Genomic DNA, 17,023 nt, shown 5'->3' with positions numbered 1-17,023 from the left:
AGAGAGAGAGAGAGAGATTTAAATTAGCTTGAAGATCAGATTCATTCTTGAGGCATTATTGATTACTTTCAAATTAACTCCCTCTCTCCCAAAAAAGTATTACAGTTTCTTCAACACATGCAGCTGGCATAATTAGACAATACTTAACTGTGTTGGACGAGGACATGGCTGCAGTACTAATTCTGCACTTGACAGAATCCTAACCTTGAGCGTGGCTTGCTTATTTGCTCTCAGTTTCTTCACTTGTACAATAAAGTATGTAGAGCCTTGGGTATCCACGTTCCACTTTGATCAATTCTATAATAAGATGTAACTTTTTTTCCTAATGATTCATTTAAAGTGCTTTGACCCAGTCTGATGAAATCTTCCCTGACACTTGGAATTGTATTAACTTCCTCATTTATTCAGCAGACTCTCTGTTGCCTGAGTATAGCTCCAGGGAGAACAAGCCCCAGCTCAGGTGCTGTAAGCAGACCTACCCTGTGCCTTGGCATGGGTGGCTTTCCTTCCTAAACACTGTATTCTGTGCAGAGTCTATGAGGATACCCAAGTCTACCTCCATTGCATGTTGGCTCTAGAAACCCAGAGACAGTGTCCATATGGGGCACGTACAGGTTTAGGGTTGTCTACATTTCTCAAATTCAAAAGTGGGTAAGTTTAGAGACTAGGAGTAAGGCAACGAGGAGTTTCCTAGAGTACTGGCTCAGCACTTTAGAATCCTTAAGATCAGCTGGAGGGACAGGCAGAGGACTGCAAAAGCATGAAGAATCTGTCACAGAGATGTGTGCTTTCTGTTGTTGTTCTAAGTTGCACATGCAGCATCTTTGTAAGATTGTGCAAAGCATCGAATGGCAATACACGGAGTCATTTTTCCTTATGCAAGGCAAAAATCATTCTGCTGCTAACAATTTAATAGAGTGTTTGGTGAAGGAAGGAACCAGGAAGTGAACACGCACTAGAGAACCATCATTAAGGATTATTGGGCTAGCACAGGTCCATTCTAACTTTCTAAAGATCTTGGAGCACATGGGTTATAGTGGAAGCTTAGACCACTGGCTTGATTTTCCCTCCTGCTCTATCAGGAGGCAATGGAAGACACCCCGATTCAAAGTATACTATACGTGAACAAGTGGGCCCCAAGAATTTATGTAGCTACTACAAAGGCAGAGTATGCTAGCACAGATGTATGTATGTATATATATATATATATATATATATATATATATATATATACACACACACATATACATATACATATATATGTATGCATGTATATGAGAGGGAGAGAAGTGAAGGTAGAGAAACTGCTGTTTTCCTTTCCTTAGCATGTAAAGCCTTTCACAAATGAGAAAGTATACATAAAATGGTAAAACCATTCTAGAATAGTTCTTAAAGATACAATTCAGAAGACAGAAATATGTATTTTAAAAGATTTCAAATAGCAAGTGTGCCTCCATAAACTTATTCTATAATGAATGTGTCTAAATTGTTTCTATTGGAAATTATCATAAGCAAATGGAAAAAGCCAGGCCTGGGGAGAGACTCAATAGATAAGCAGAGGTCAGATCGCTAACACCCATGGTAAAGTCAAGCAGATGTTGCAGCTGTCCTGTAATACCAGCACTGGAAATTCAGAGACAAGTTTCTTGAGGCAAGATGGCCAGCTAGACTATCTGGAATTAGAGAACTCTGAATTCAGTAAGTGACCTTTCACAATAAACAAAACTGAGAGCAACTGAGAAAGACACCAGACTTCAACTTCAGGTCTCCATAGGCATGCACAGATACATCCACACAAACATCTAAACAAGCATACGTACAGATACACACACTACACACATATACTCATGTGAATACACACACACACACACACACACCACACACACACAAGAAAGAGCCAAAGTCTGACTTCTTTAGAGGAATTTTTCATTCAAAAAAAGCAAAGCCATTATACGAATCATACAAACTTAAAAAGTAAAATGGCTTCCATAGGCTCATATATTTGAGTGCTTGGTCCTTGGTCAGTGGAATCTTTGGGGAATTATTAGGAAGTGTGCCTTGTTGGAGGAGGTGTGTCACTCCAGGGCTGACTGTGATGTTTCAAAAGCCCACTCCAGGCCTAGTCTCACTCTCTCAGCCTCTAACTTTTAGAACAGATGTGGGCTCTCAGCTATTGCTTCTGTACCATGCCTACCTCCTGCTGCCTTGCCCTCTGTCATGCTGCTCAGGGCATCACCCTCTGGAGTGTAAGCTAGCCCCCAGCTAAATGCATTCTTTTGGAAGTTGCCTTAGCAATGATGTTTTTTCACAACAGTAGATACCGAGACACCCGCACACATTTAAAACACTGAAAACAAAATAAATATTATTATTTAGTTAAAGAGGATGAACATTTAAACTGGACTACTTAAAAAGAATGAGAATTAGATGAGAAATTTTTTTCTGGTCATTCTAAAATGAAGAGTAACCTGAACATCACACTGGGGCTTACAGAATATTCTTTCTGCTCGTTTTATCTATAGAGATGATCGTGTCTCTTATTTTATCAGGATTTAGACCTTCTCCTAAGGCTATTCAAAGTTATCAGCAATAAAAATAACTAATGTCAAAAAACAAAAACAAAAAACTGAAAAAACAAAAATAAAAAAACAGAACAAAACTAGGAGACCCAGCTAGTGAAAGAAAGAAATTTCTCTTCTGTCTTCCAAACTTAATCCTCATTCCATCAAAGTAGCAAGGAAATGCCCTGCATGCTTTGCAGTAAGAGCCATGGTAAAAAGTCCCCAGTGCTCCAAACACTGATAGCAGCATCTGGTTTCGGTGACTGCTAATCCCACAAACATTCAAAGCTGGGAATGAACTCCTTTGCGTCTGAAACACTAGTGCCCATCTACATGAGATGAGAAGGACTCTGGCTAGTAAAGGCAGAGTTACCTCATCCAGTGACCTTGCTTCACAGAACCTCATGGACATACCCACTTTTAAATACATGTTTCTACCCTTCAGGCCATTTATTCATTAATTTATTCATTCTCTGATTGTTAAAAATCTTATGATTATTCTCACTAACTCCTGAAATTGCAGTTTTAATTCATAATTCTAATCTTACCGGGTACCCTCTTTCACCCCAAGGTGACTGACAATTACACAGCAACCTCAACACATGTGAAAGGAATTCTATCTTGCATATGTGGTATACCTAAGTCATGGCTCATGAGGCTTCAGATTACTCATCCTTACCAAGTGAAGTTGTCTACATGGACCATTGACAATTCCTGCTTTCTTTATGAATTCTTATTGGGCTAGGCTGTTTCGAACAGTGCTTGAGTATTGGATTTGAAAGGTTTTCTGAGAAAACAGGCATTTGAAGTCAGACTCCCTAAGTGTGGATCCTTATCAGTTCTATTATTAAGAGGTCTTTTTTAAAATAAAGGACAAAATTTAATTGAGGCTGGATGAGGGTCTTAAAGCATACACCCACAGTGACACACATTTTCCAACAAGGCCAAACCTACTCCAACATGGCCACACCTTCTAAAAGTGCCACTGCCTGAGCTGAGCATACACAAACCTTAACATTCAACTCCCTGGGCCCCATAGACTTGTTCAAACATAGGAGACTATGGGAGCCACACTTAAACATAGCATAATGAAAAATACATTTAGTTCAACTTCCAGAATTCCCATAGTCTATAGCAGTTTTTGTTAAAAGTCCAAAGTTCAAGGTACCTTCTGAGATTCATCAAATCTCAGAACTGTAATTCCCAAAGCAAAACAGAAACCCAGCTGGGAAAACTCCAAACTCTGCATCTCCATGGATGATGTCAAAGCAGACTAAGGTCTTAGAGACCTGTCTTAGCCTCTCTGAGCTACTGCCTCTTCTGTTGTAAAGAAAGAGCACCAATGCCAACGGGAATGCTCACCAATGCCAACATGAATGCTCAGGATGCGACTAGTGCACAGTAAAACCGCGCAAATGTTAGCTACTGTTATCTCTCATTTCCATTGCTACACCGGCTGCCGTCCGACTAGTCCAATTCACCCTCATCAGGGTGAATCATTTCAGGAATGGGCTTCCTCCATTCGCACATTGCTTCTAAAGTGTTTACTTCAATATAGCTGCCAGAGCAAAGCCGGTAAAACTGCAATGGGATTCCTGTCGCCCCTCTACTCAAAATCCTCCATCAATCCACACACTTCACCAAGGACAAAATCTGTGGTCATTAAAAGTGTCCCCATGTCACCTATAAGACCCCACTCCAAGAACATTGCTACCCTCTGGTCCTGCCACACTAACCTTCCCCGTTATACGGGATCCTTGTGTTCTTAAAACATACAAGACAGCCTGGAGAGATGGCTCAGCATTTAAATGAACTGGCCTCTCTTCCAGAGGACCCAGGTTCAGTTCCCTGTATCCACATAGTGGTTCTGTAACTCCAGTCCTAAGGGATCCAACTCTCTCTTCTTTCACGTGGTGCGTGGACATGCGTGCAGGCAGAACGGGTATGAGAATGGCTTCCATAGGCTCATATACTTGAATGATTGGTCCTTAGTCAATGGACTATTTGAGGAATTATTAGGAAGTGTGGCCTTGTTGGAGGAGGTGTCTCACTTGGGGGCTGACTTTGATATTTCAAATGCCCACTCCAGGCCTAGTCTCACTCTCTCAGTCTCTAACTTTTAGAACAGATGTGAGTTCTCACCTATTGCTCCTGTACCTGCCTGCCTCCTGCTGCCTCGCTCTCTGCCATGATGCTCATGGATGGACTCACCCTCTGGAACTATAAACTAGCCCCCACCTAAATACATTCTTTTGGAAGTTGCCTTAGTTTTGGTCTCGTCACGACAATAAACAACTGAGACAGCCACACACATTGAAAAAAAAAACTGTTAACAAAATAAAAAGCAAACAACAAAGCAAGACAAAAACAAAGCAAGAAACAAAAACCAGACAACTTCCTTTTACCCATGCTGATTTCCTCTTTCCTTTGTGTCTGTAATTTTTACCTGAGCCACTGGCACCAGGACTTCACGATCTTCCAGGCTGGACTCAAATGTGACTTGTTTTGGGGCGTGGGGTTGTTTAGCAGGGTTTCTCTGTGTAGACCTGCCTGTTCTAGAACTCACTCTGTAGACCAGGCTAGCCATGAACTCAGAGATCCTCCTGCTTCTGCCCGCTATGTGCTGGGAACAAAGGCATATATTACCATACCTGCTCAAATGCCATTCTCTTGATGGAGCCTTCCTTCCTCATCTGAAGTCCAACTGCTATTTTTTCCCTCTTTTTACCTAATTTCCCCCCCTGGTTCCTTTTGACATCTACTGTGCACCTTTACCAGAGCCTTTCCTTTCCTGTCTTCTGTTGAGAGTCTAATCCCTGCCAGAGCAAGGATTTACATCTGTTTTGTTCATTTGTATTAACTCAGTATGTAAACAGGGCTCAGTACAGATGTTCATCAAGTAACTGCAGACATGACAAAGGTGCAGATGTATTAATTAATGTACAAACAGATGGATGAGTGAGCTGACAAAGTCAAGAAATAAGATGACACATTTGGCAAGGAAAATGCTTGGGAAGTGGAGGCCTCCGTCCTGATAAATGGTGTTAGTGTACATTTATCATAAAAATAATCATGCGGGCAAAATTTTTCCCACATGAGATTTTACTTTTTTAAATAAAAGGAAATCATACACGACACATTGGTAGAAATATATCTTCCTGATTCACAACATAATAATTATAAAAGAAATGAGGAAATAGGAAATGACCATTAAAATGGATAATACTGATAACTGGTAAGGTCCCTGACTAGATATTAAAATTGGTGTCCCAAAGTTTGTAAAAAAAGCAATATATTTCCAGTCTCAAAGTGTCACATCCGAAATACTTACAAAGCAAAAGGAAAAGTAGTAATTCTACAGTGGAGAGATCAGCAGATAATACCCATGCCAGATGACAAGGACAACAACAGGATCGAGGAGTGCTGTGTACTTTCAGATCTTTAAAACCACAAAATATATAATTTCTTTTGTGTCCTTCATAGTTACTTTTTAATTGCTGTGACAAAACACTATAATCAAGGATCTTATAAAATAAATAGTTTATTGAAGGCTTATAGTTTCAGAAGATATGTTCATGACCATCACGGCAGGAAACATGGCAGCAGTCAGAGAGGCATGATGCTGGAGCAGTAACCGAGAGCTTACATACAGACCCCAGTGAAGACAGTAGAGAGAGGGAGACTAGGTCTAGCATGGGCTTTGAAACCTTAAAGCTTCTCGCCAGCCACATACTTCCTCCAACATGGCCACACCTCTTATCCTTCTTAAACAGTTTCACAAACTGGGAGCCAAGTATTCAAATATATGAGCCCACGTGGGCCATTCTAATTCAAACAACCACAGTGTCATTCTTACAAAAAATCCATAATTTTGTGAAAGAACATCAAATAAACCCAATCAAGGTGCATTTTACTAAATCTTTAGCCAGTTTTCTTTAGAAATGTTAGTTTCATTAAAGGAAGAAAGGACCAGGAAACATCCAGACAGGGAGAGACTATAAAGACAGGTGGAAACTATATCTAACACGGGTACTAGATTGGATCCTGGAATGGAGAAGGGACATAGTTTTAAAAAGAGACAAAAACCTTAGTATTGCCTGTAATTCTGTGACTAGTTTGAGTTGATGCTAATTTATTATTTTTGATAAATGCATCGTGTTTGTATATTTCACTAAACTTAGAGCAAGGTGAGAAAAAAGTACATGGGAAAATGTTAGATTATATCCATAACTTTTTTGCATGCCTAAAACTACTCTTGGAATTTAAAAATATGAAGAGGGAATTTCTGCATAATAGAGATCACACTTTATAAGCACTCCTCCAACACATACACACACACTCACACACATGCATTTGCACACACACATACTACACGCACATATTCAGCATCTCTACTATTCTTCTTGGTTCTGCCCCATTACAAAGTCTCCTGTTAGTTTCATGAGAATTTAAATCTGGTGTCTAATGCCTTCGTATTTTAAGAAAAGGCATGAAGGCTACAGAAATTAAATAATATGACCAAACTCCTTTAGTTCATATGTAATAGAGCAAGAGTTTATTATGAAAGACCTTGTTCCTGGAATACCTTAGGGTTTCTGAGCTTTGACACAATCACTGTATTGGGCTTCATTGTTCTTCATTGTGAACATTAATCAATATTTAGGAGCATCCTTGGCTTTGACCAATAGGTGCCTGTAGCACATTTTTCTCCTGTTTGTAACAAACCAAAAGTGTCTCTAGGTACCTTTCAATAAGGAGACAAAGACCCTCCTTATTGAGGAAGAATGCAAAGACAAAATGATTACAGATATGTGATGGTCTCATATTGGGTGTGTGCAGGGGTGGGAGACAGACACAGGAAGACTTTTACAAGTTCAAGGGAAGTCTAGAGTACATAGCGAATTCAAGGCCAAACCTGGGTTTTGTCAAAACACAAAACCAACCCCAAAGAATGTGGTCAGCCCAAAGGCCAAAGAAGTAAAAAATTAGAAGAAAACCAAAATTGTCTAGAACTTCTTGGCCATTGCATCAGCAGATAGGTTGTTACGATGACTTCAATTAGGACTCATCAAACAGTATGGCTTGGGAACTTTCCTCACAGACTAGTTGTAAGTATCAATACTGTGTAACGTGTCTAGTATAATGGTTAGCACATTAGACAGGCCTTCATTTCATGTTCACTTATAAAAGCTCACACAGTGTAGGTTAAGAAATATATATATATATATTATAATTTAGTATGATGTTCTAGTTTCTTTTGTGTTGCTATGAGAAAATGTCTCCCACCAAAAGCAACCTTGGCAGTAAAGTGTTACTTCAGTTTATGCTTTCCTGTCACAGTCCATTGCTGACAGAAGTCAGGGTGGGAACGTAAGCAGGGTGGGAACTCAAGAAGGGTAGGAGCTTGAAGCAGAAAAAATACTGCTGCTTGCTGGTTAGCTCATGGACCCATGCTTATCTAGCTTTCTAATACAACTCATGACTACCAGCCTAGGGACTCTACAGCCTACAGTAGGCTTGGACTTCCAGGATAAATTAATATTCAGAATAATCCTTTGGAGGAATGCATACAGGCCAGTCTGACCCAGGCTATTCTTCAGTCAGTGATTTATTTCCTCTTGGATGACTCTAGGCTGGGTCAATATGGTAGGTAGTTGAAGCTAACTATGATATGTGCTAAGACTAAAATAATCAGTACAATGGAACAGAAAATATTTTTCTTTTATGAATCAGTGAATTGAGGATAAGCATCACCCAATAAGCTTCACAATTCCAGATAAAGTTTGTGCCCTACTGAGTTTTTTTTAAAAAAAAGAAAGAAAAGAAAACAATATCTGTAACAGCTCAAGCTCCGGGAAATTATATTAAAAGAAACAAACCCAAAATCTGTTTTGTGTTAGATATTGAAGAACAAGACATGGCATTACCTGTTCTATTTTCAGTGTGTCCAGAGGCTAGCTAACCCTTGTTTGCTACTGGGACCTGCTAAAATCTTTGGGAAGTGTGATTTCAAGAAAGGAAGTTAGACCACTGGGGACAAGCTGTTGAAGGGCACATTGTGACTTTGGCTATTTCCTTCCTCTGTCTCATTGCTTCCTGGATACCACAAGGTGAGCAATTCCCTTTACCCCAGACCCCCCCTTCGTGTTGTATTGCCTCAGCGCATGGACAAAGTCAGCAAGGTCAAATGACCATGGCCTGAAAGTCTGAAACTGTGGGTTAAAGATAAATCTTTATATGCCGGTTTGTCCCAGGCATTTTGTCATAGTGCCAGAAAGCTAACTAACTCTTTTTGGAACTTTCCCCAAAGACACAGTGGTTCCAATTCTTCAGAAACTAAAAACTATAATGCATGGACCCAAACCTTTCAGTTTTAATAATATTATAGGGTTGATAAAATGTGTTTATGCTTTGACAGTATTTACCCTTTGATGAAGGCTTAGTCGACACATGTGCTCCCTGGGTATGCAGGGTTTCCCATCAGCTTCCCTAGAAGGCAGGCAAATGAACAGATCCCAGGAGTTCAAACCACCTGAAAACATTAAACAACATTTAGCTCCTTCCACTAAAGAGTGTTTATAGCAAAACATAAGTCAGAATAACTAAAATTCAACTATGACTCAAAAGCTTAATTTTTCTTATATTTAACATTTTAATCTAGAGAAAATTCACATATTGAATATCTATAAGATTCTGTTGAAAAATCAAAATTAGAGTATGTATAAAATACCTTAGTCTTTTAAAAAAAATGTAAGACTTCTTATAAAAAAGAATATGCTGGAGGAAGTAAAATTAATAAAAATTTGAAGGGTTTCATGAAGAATTAATTTGGGATCTCCTTACAGATACTGGAGTGAGGTTCAAAATTCAGGACACAACATGAACTGAAGCAACTAATATTTCAGCTTTGTCCAAGGACAAAATCTTTGCCAGTAAGTCATCCACTCTGCCACAATAACTTGTCAACTTAGAAGAGTGAATGCTGGCTGGCTCACAGATTATCATTTATGAGCATATAAGAATTTATTTTCATTGATTCCTCTGTGTGTGTGTTTTTGTGAGGGTGGTATATGTGTGTATGGTACATGTGCTTGACCATGTTTGCGTGTGTAACTTTCCTGACCCATCACTCACAACCTTATTCCTTCGATATAGAATCTCCCAGTGAATCTGGATCTATGCTCACAAACCTCAGTAGTCCTCCTATCTCTCACAACAGTCCTGACACAACACTGCTTTACAGGCATGAGAGGCCACCTCCCACCATTTTGAAGTGAGGGTACTGACATCATGAGAACTCGGGTATGCTCACTTGCATGGTAAGAGTTCTTACCATTCAGCCATTTCTTCATCCTAGACAATTACTCTTTTCTCTCATTATTTTTTAAGTTGGCATGTCTTAAATGTAATTGTTGCTTTAAAACAATTTGGAAAATGGATAATGCCTGATCGAATAGTAAATGCATCACCTCTTGGAGACAGATGAACAAACAGACAGACAGACAGACAGAAGAAATGTATAGACAATAACCAAACAAATGCATTGAGAATAGTCAAGATGGAGTAGGGCTCAGCCAACAAACTAGCATAGCTTGAGACATTTCCCCAACATTTGGTTTGGAAAATTAACTTTAAAAATATTTTCTATATGTATTGTCTCTCTTATGAGTCATGAGGCTAACATTCTTTCAGAATCTTTTGATACCAAACTCCACCATTATCTCCTGCACCATCCAGAATGACTTCTAAAAAGCTTAGGAGGCAACCAGCTTATCCAAAGCCCTCTCTTCTCATTTTTTTTTTCCCAGAAGAATTTCTCATGTAGAAGAGTAACACTTCCAAAGTAAGGCTGAACAAACAAAAGAGCTAATAAGGGAGAAGAATCTATAATTAGCAGTGAAATCTCACTCTTTGCCAACCAAGTACTTCTTCATTTGACAAGCCCCATGCAGTCTGGACTATGTTTTATGGTGTCGGCTGCCTTATTGCCAGAAGGAGAACTTCCTGGCAAACAAAAAGTGATCTAAACAACTGAACTCAAGCTCTCATCTCACAACTGTGCTGTTGGCTTGTTCGTAATGATACTGAAAGACAACACAGCAGTTCAAAGGGGCAAGGGGTGGGGGTGAAGTCAGCAGATGAGCTGGGATCAGGAATCTCATCCAGGCAACAGCCGCCAAGCCTCAGGCTTGGGAGATGGAGGCTGCCATATAAACCCTCACTTTGAAGACAATTTCATACCAGTTCCTGGAGCTAAAACCAAATACAGTGCAATGCTTCTAATCCTCTAGTTTGAACATTCAGCAGGCTTTGTCAGCCAACATCTTTTGATTTGAATTCAAAGAGAAATACAATGCATTTTTTATTTCATACCATGTCTGGTTCAGGAAATAGTGAAACCCTAGGAAAAAAAAAACTTCCTGTCATAAGATCCCCAACTAAATATTTTAAGAAGATAAGGAAATGCAAAGAGATGGAGATTTCAAATTAAGGACTGCATTGTTTGGCTCTTAAAACCAAAATGCATTTTGAATTCCTCCAAGACATGCCTCTTCTGACTTTGCAAGCACACAATTTCTAGGGTTGGTAGAAGGAAACACACATTTCAGTGATAAACGTTTAAAACTGAGAGACGTTTAAATAATTCAAAGCAATTCATTAAGAATTTTCAGTGAGCAGTACTTTGCTCAAAATATATTTTTAAAAATGGAAAGGAAAAGAGCAGGCAGTAAGGGCCCTCAGCAATCTATTGGAGGGGTCTAAAACATTAAAAAGAATATAGGATAATATGAAATATTACAGAGTCTCTTGGCATTCATAAGGTGACCTCTCATCCCTCAAAAATATTCAATTAATATTTTAACTTAAAAATGAATAATTCAAAAAAAGGCTCATAGCCCTTCAATGTTCTCTTAAATGAAGTAAAGTATAATGGGAATTTCAAGAGATGTCTTCATATACTTCTGTAATTATTGTTACCATTGTCCACATAGTGCTGATTGTTTCCATTCAAAGTTCGGCTTTCCTACACTGAATTCTCTGCCAATATCCCAAACCTCTATAGGTTAAGTATTTAGTAATATTTTAATTTTGTCTACATTTCTTTCTCTGGCTTCAGAAGTCAATTCCTTCCACTAACTCCTGCTACCCTTCCCCACTTTTCAAAGAAAAGCTTTGCTTGTTTCAGGAGACATAATAATGTATTCAAATTTGGCCAAACACCCTCAAGTGCCATGTTGAAAAAGAGAAACTTTGACTTCAAAGCAAACGGTATTCCCTAAATACATCTTGGCTCCAAATTAGCCTTGGAGCATTCTAGGTACAAATTTCTACCTTAGTAAAATTTCAAACTATTGCAAAATGTTTTAGGGCCTTGGGGTCTACCATTTACTAGAAGACAATATAAGCCACTAGCAGACACATGCCCAGCACCCACAGCAGAGCTCATAAGCTCATAAGAGACATAGGGGCAAGTGCAGTCCTTGAATAGATTATGCATGGCCAGGATAGTGGGTAGATATTTTCCATATGCAAATGTTAGCCTACTCACACTTGCAACAACAAATTTCAGCCATTTATAGAAATTCTAGTATCACTTGGACTATACCTTGCAAGGCATTAAGGATTTCTGGGAGGTCTCCAGGAGTTCTCTACTTGGCTCTAAGTTTGCTTCCTCTATACTTAGAAGCATCAGTTTTAGACCTTCTGCAAAATACTGGTGTATTCTATTCACCTGTCATTTAACAAAGTGATGTTTCTATTTTAGCTTGTACTGAATTAGATATGTTCATTAGCTAAATTGGTTTTTGAAAGGACTTAGGGATATTGATTATTTGGTCAGTTAGTGGTTGAGAGATGTCTGAAAATCTCTTTGATGTCTAGATTTAGCAAGTCAGCCACAGGATGAGAAAGTTTAGTCTAACTTCAGCTATGTTTTATTAGTAGTGATAAAGTTGTTAAAGACTGAAGTATGATCTTTCATGGTCTTTCTTCCCCCCAGAGCCTAGACACACTTATATGTCTGTATGAGACACACTGTGCCTGTCTTTTCTTGAGGTGGGGTGCTGAACTCTTAAAAGCCACTTCTCTTTAGGCTGACCCAGTGCTACTCACAGCCTCACTTTCAACTATGCACATATGACTTCCCAGGGTTGTTGTCTCAGTGTCAACTGGCCTAGTGTAGACTCTCTTTCTTGATATATTTCTTCCGTATGTAGATCTAGAGAAGCTGAGATGTAAAATGTAGGTTTGAGTTAAAATAAAAAGCAGGCAAGAGAGTTCTTGGTGAATCTGATGATTCTTTGAGTTGCTAGCCTAAAGAAAAGGTAGATTCTATATGGTATAGAGTACTGAATTGGAATTTAGGGCCCAAATCTGCAATGACTATATATAGGGTGGTTTCAGTGAGAATGGCTCCCACAGGGCTGTGTGTTTAAATACATAGTTCCCAGTTGGTAGAACTGTTTGGGAAGGAATAAGGGGTGTGGCCTTACTGATGAAGGTGTTTCACTGTGAATAGCTTTGAATCTTCAAAGGACTTGTACTATTCCCGGTGTGCTTTCTCTGTCTCGTGGCTGTGTCTTTCCTCAAGATGTGAGTTCTCAGTTGTTCCTGCCACCATGCTTTTGCTCTTGTATCGTAGACTCTAACCTGAAATAGCCCAGGTAAAAATGCTTTCTTTCATAAGTTCTCTCAGTCATGGTGTTTTATCACAGCAACAGAAAAGTACCTAACATAAATAATAATGAATAAGGATAGAAACATCTAAAAATTCTTCCAAGATTTATTTTACTAACATTACTATTATTATTATTTGTGTTCATGTGTGTATAGTATACACATACACACACACATACATGCACAATTGCATACACATATGCATGCCACAAAGGCCAAAAGAAGGCATGGGCATGGGATTCCTTGGAGCAAGAGTTACAGTTCTTTCTATGCTGCCCAACATAGGTTCTGGGCACCCAACTTTACTTCTCTACCAGAGTAGCAAGCATCTTAACTGCTGAGCCACCTCTCCAGCCCCAACAGGTATGAATTTTTGAGTACTCATAATGTTCCTCAGTGTGTTCCAAATATTTACTTTAATTAATTTTTTTACCTTAGAGATGGAATCTACTGGATATGGACATTCTGAGAAGCACAGAAGCACTAGGTAATTTGCCCAACAGCTTCCATGTAGTTAATGAACTTGAGCGCTGGATTCCTAGGTCTAACAGCCATGATCTTGTCGCCATTAGCCTCTTAAATCACAGGGGAGCGACAGAGAAATGTAGCTTTTGATGCCATGTACCCATTCATTTATGTAGTACTTGTGACAGCTGTGGGCTAGAAATAAGGTTTGCATATAATTTAGAAGTAAAGACAGACAGACAGGCATGCAGGCAGGCACACAGACATAAATAGACAGACAGATACACACACCTTATGTAGCTTTGGTCTTTTTTTTAGTTACTTAGAAAGTCTATTCTCTTCTGGGAACTTTGAGGAAAGAATGACTATAATGGGTATAATCAGGCACCCCTAGATCCTCACAGAGCACTAGACCCTGTATTGGCAATGCTGCCAGCATTGAAGTCTGTTCAATCTTCCTATGTGAAATGACCTAGTCCCCAGTCACACATGTACTCAGAAACTACAAATACTAACTTGGATTCCACCTAGTTTCAAAATTAAATTTCTCAAAGCTCCTTAAACTATTGTTTTAGGTGAGTAGTATTGTTTCTTTCCCTATCACAGTGGAAAGCAGAGCCCTAGGAATTAGGGCTAGCCAAGAGAGGTCATAGAGTGGAGTTCTAGACAAAAACCAACCAAACCAAAACAGGATGTGGGTGTCCCATTCTCTAGCTCAAAATTACAAAAACATGCACGCTCTGCAGCCAGTTCCTCCCAACCAGTACACTACTGAACAAAATGATCTGCAGCACACCACCACAGGGTTCGCTGTGAGAGATGAAGATGTCACATGCAATTGGAGGGGTTATGAAGATTCACACTTATTAATTCACACTTAAATAGACACTGTGTATACTTTACTTCCTTCTCAAAGCTTTCTCAGAAAGCAGTTGACATGTCAATTTTCAACATGAATTTTTTTTTTCTTTTAAAATCAAGAATCTACCGTGAGGAGTGAGGCTTTCTTCAGAGCGTTTCCATCTTCCTCAGGCAGGCTGCCATAAAAAGCAAACAATTGTTTCCTGGTTCACAAATAACTTCCCTTGCTGATAAAATATGCTGGATTAGTAATATAATCCAGAGCACTGTGAGATAGCACTAGTACCACTTGCACAGAAGTTCTTTATTTTCAAGGAAGGAGAACTCCACACACTGGAAACAACCCCCCCGACCCCCAAAAGACAAACAACCAAACAAATAATATTATGTCTATTCCTGCTCTATTTTCATCATAACATTCACTACCTCCTGCTATGTTATATAGTTATTTATTATCTGTCTTTCCCAATTTGTTTTTATTTGTTGGTTGGTTGGCCTTGGTTTGGTTTTGATTGATTTGATTTTTTGAGGCAAGATCTTACTTGGTGGGCTTGAACTCTGATCTTTTGCCTCAGCCTCCTAAATTCTGGGTTTACAGGTACACATCATTTCTCACATGCTTTTTGCCTCTGATTTGAATTTGAGCTCAGGAGAGTAGAGACTACAGTTATTGATCCAGTTTTATAGTCTCCATGCCTATCAACTGGCTGAAATATAAAGAGAATATGCTATGTGTTTGTTAAAAGCATATAAATGAGCAAGTTAGTGAATGTGAGCAACAGAAAAAGAATCACAACTCAGACAAAAGCTAAGGTGCTCCCTGGGTTCAATCTCAAGCATGGCAAAACTAAACTAAACTAAACAAACTAAACTAAACTAAACTAACTAACTAAACTAAACTAAACGGCAAGGGAAAGAGAGACCCAGGGGGAGAAAGATGAGCTGGCTACGTAAGCACTGAGTTTGGAGCCCCAACAACCACCGTAAAGCCAGGTAAATTAGCACAACCTATAATCACAAGGTCTGAGGAAGGAGATGCAGGCAGACCCCTGGGGCTTGTTAGACAGCCAATTCGGTGAGTTCTAGGGTCAGTAAGAAACCCTATCTCACAGCCTAGAGGACGATACCTAATATTGAACTCTGCCCTGAAAATGCTTGCAAGTACACACCCTACATATACAATCCAAAAGTAGGAAGAAAAGGCAGGCAGATAGGGAAGGAAGACAACAGGGAGGGAGAAAGGGAGAGAGGGAAGAAGGGAGAGAGGGAGGGAGAGAAAAAGCGAAGAAGGGAGGGAATGAATGAAAAAGCCAAGCTTTTGAAATGCTGTCAAAAAATAGAAAAATTCTTAGAAAAATACTAATCTTTTGAAAAATATATTAATATTTTGGTTTGTAACTACTATGGATTAAAGAAGAGGAGCAAAACAAAGGCAAAACAGAGTTAACCAACTTCCAAATGTCTTACCCACAGGAAACTCTTCTGTGAACACTTAGAAGAGACTTAAAATCTATGGTTAGAAAGCAAACTCATCCATGAGTGTCTAGCTACCAGAGCCAAATCTCATTCACTCATTCACAGTATTAGGTGATAATATTCCTTAAGAACACAGCTGGAGTACCTGGTAAAGTTTGTTTTCCTATAAGGTGAAGTCCTAAAGATATTTATTTAGGCTCTGTGCATTTTTTGGCCATTTGTTTGAGTTTTTTTTTTTTAATCTTTATTCTCTGCTAGGGACCAAACTGAGTCTCCTGCACAAGTGTCCCACCACTGCCCATGCCCAACCCAACTCTAATTCAGTTGGGTTCTTCACCCCGGGAGTCTGGCCATAGGTGTTTGCTCTGGCTCCACATTCCTTCCAAGCTGATGATGGACATCATCATCATCATCATCTCTGTGTCTCAGGACAGAATTTGGAAAGCGCTTCCTCCCTGCTTCTCTCGATTTTTCTCAGATATTCACCCTGTAGGGGCCTGTGAGGCAGATCATGGAGACTGTTTCTGTAAACAGTTCTCAGCCCCTGGGACTCTTCTGGAACTTTTCTGGCCTATTCATAAATTCAGGAAAGCAATGGTACATATATATCCTGCAAAATAAAACACTCCCACTATGTAGATATCTGCTTCACAAAGCATGTGGGTTTACTCCCAAGAAATAAACACCGTAGGAAGTTGCTGCTTCAGAAGGCGTGACACTGTTCCTTCCACAACATTTTAACTATTAACCTCCCTTTGAGCTATAACTGGGGGTATGTTTGAGTGTGTAGCTTAGACTATATTCCTCCTGAAAGAAACCTTTTCTTTACCAAAATTTTAAATATTGAGGATGCTTGTCAGGTTAAAATACCTTAGCAGAAGTTAACACAGCCACAATCTGAATTGTTTTCTTAAAAACTGAAATATACATCCTGCCCAGAATACTCTGAATAAAAAGGAGCAAGTTCGCGGGGGGGGGGGGGG

The 17,023-nt window shown here is 39.3% G+C and overlaps 1 protein-coding gene across 2 annotated transcripts in view; it reads right to left on the bottom strand.

The window, feature by feature from the left end:
• The window catches only part of Cped1 (cadherin like and PC-esterase domain containing 1), a 267,796-nt gene that overhangs the window by 194,341 nt on the left and 56,432 nt on the right, over positions 1–17,023 (bottom strand). For both annotated transcript variants that reach the window (XM_031381259.1, XM_031381258.1), the window contains exon 3: positions 8,987–9,093. In XM_031381259.1, the coding sequence (XP_031237119.1) occupies positions 8,987–9,093 (107 nt within the window). The remainder of the gene's footprint in view (positions 1–8,986; positions 9,094–17,023) is intronic.

The sequence above is a fragment of the Mastomys coucha genome, unplaced genomic scaffold, assembly GCF_008632895.1.
Source record: "Mastomys coucha isolate ucsf_1 unplaced genomic scaffold, UCSF_Mcou_1 pScaffold20, whole genome shotgun sequence".
NCBI classification, from domain to species: Eukaryota; Metazoa; Chordata; class Mammalia; order Rodentia; family Muridae; genus Mastomys; species Mastomys coucha.
This window is presented reverse-complemented; position numbering and strand designations above follow the sequence as displayed.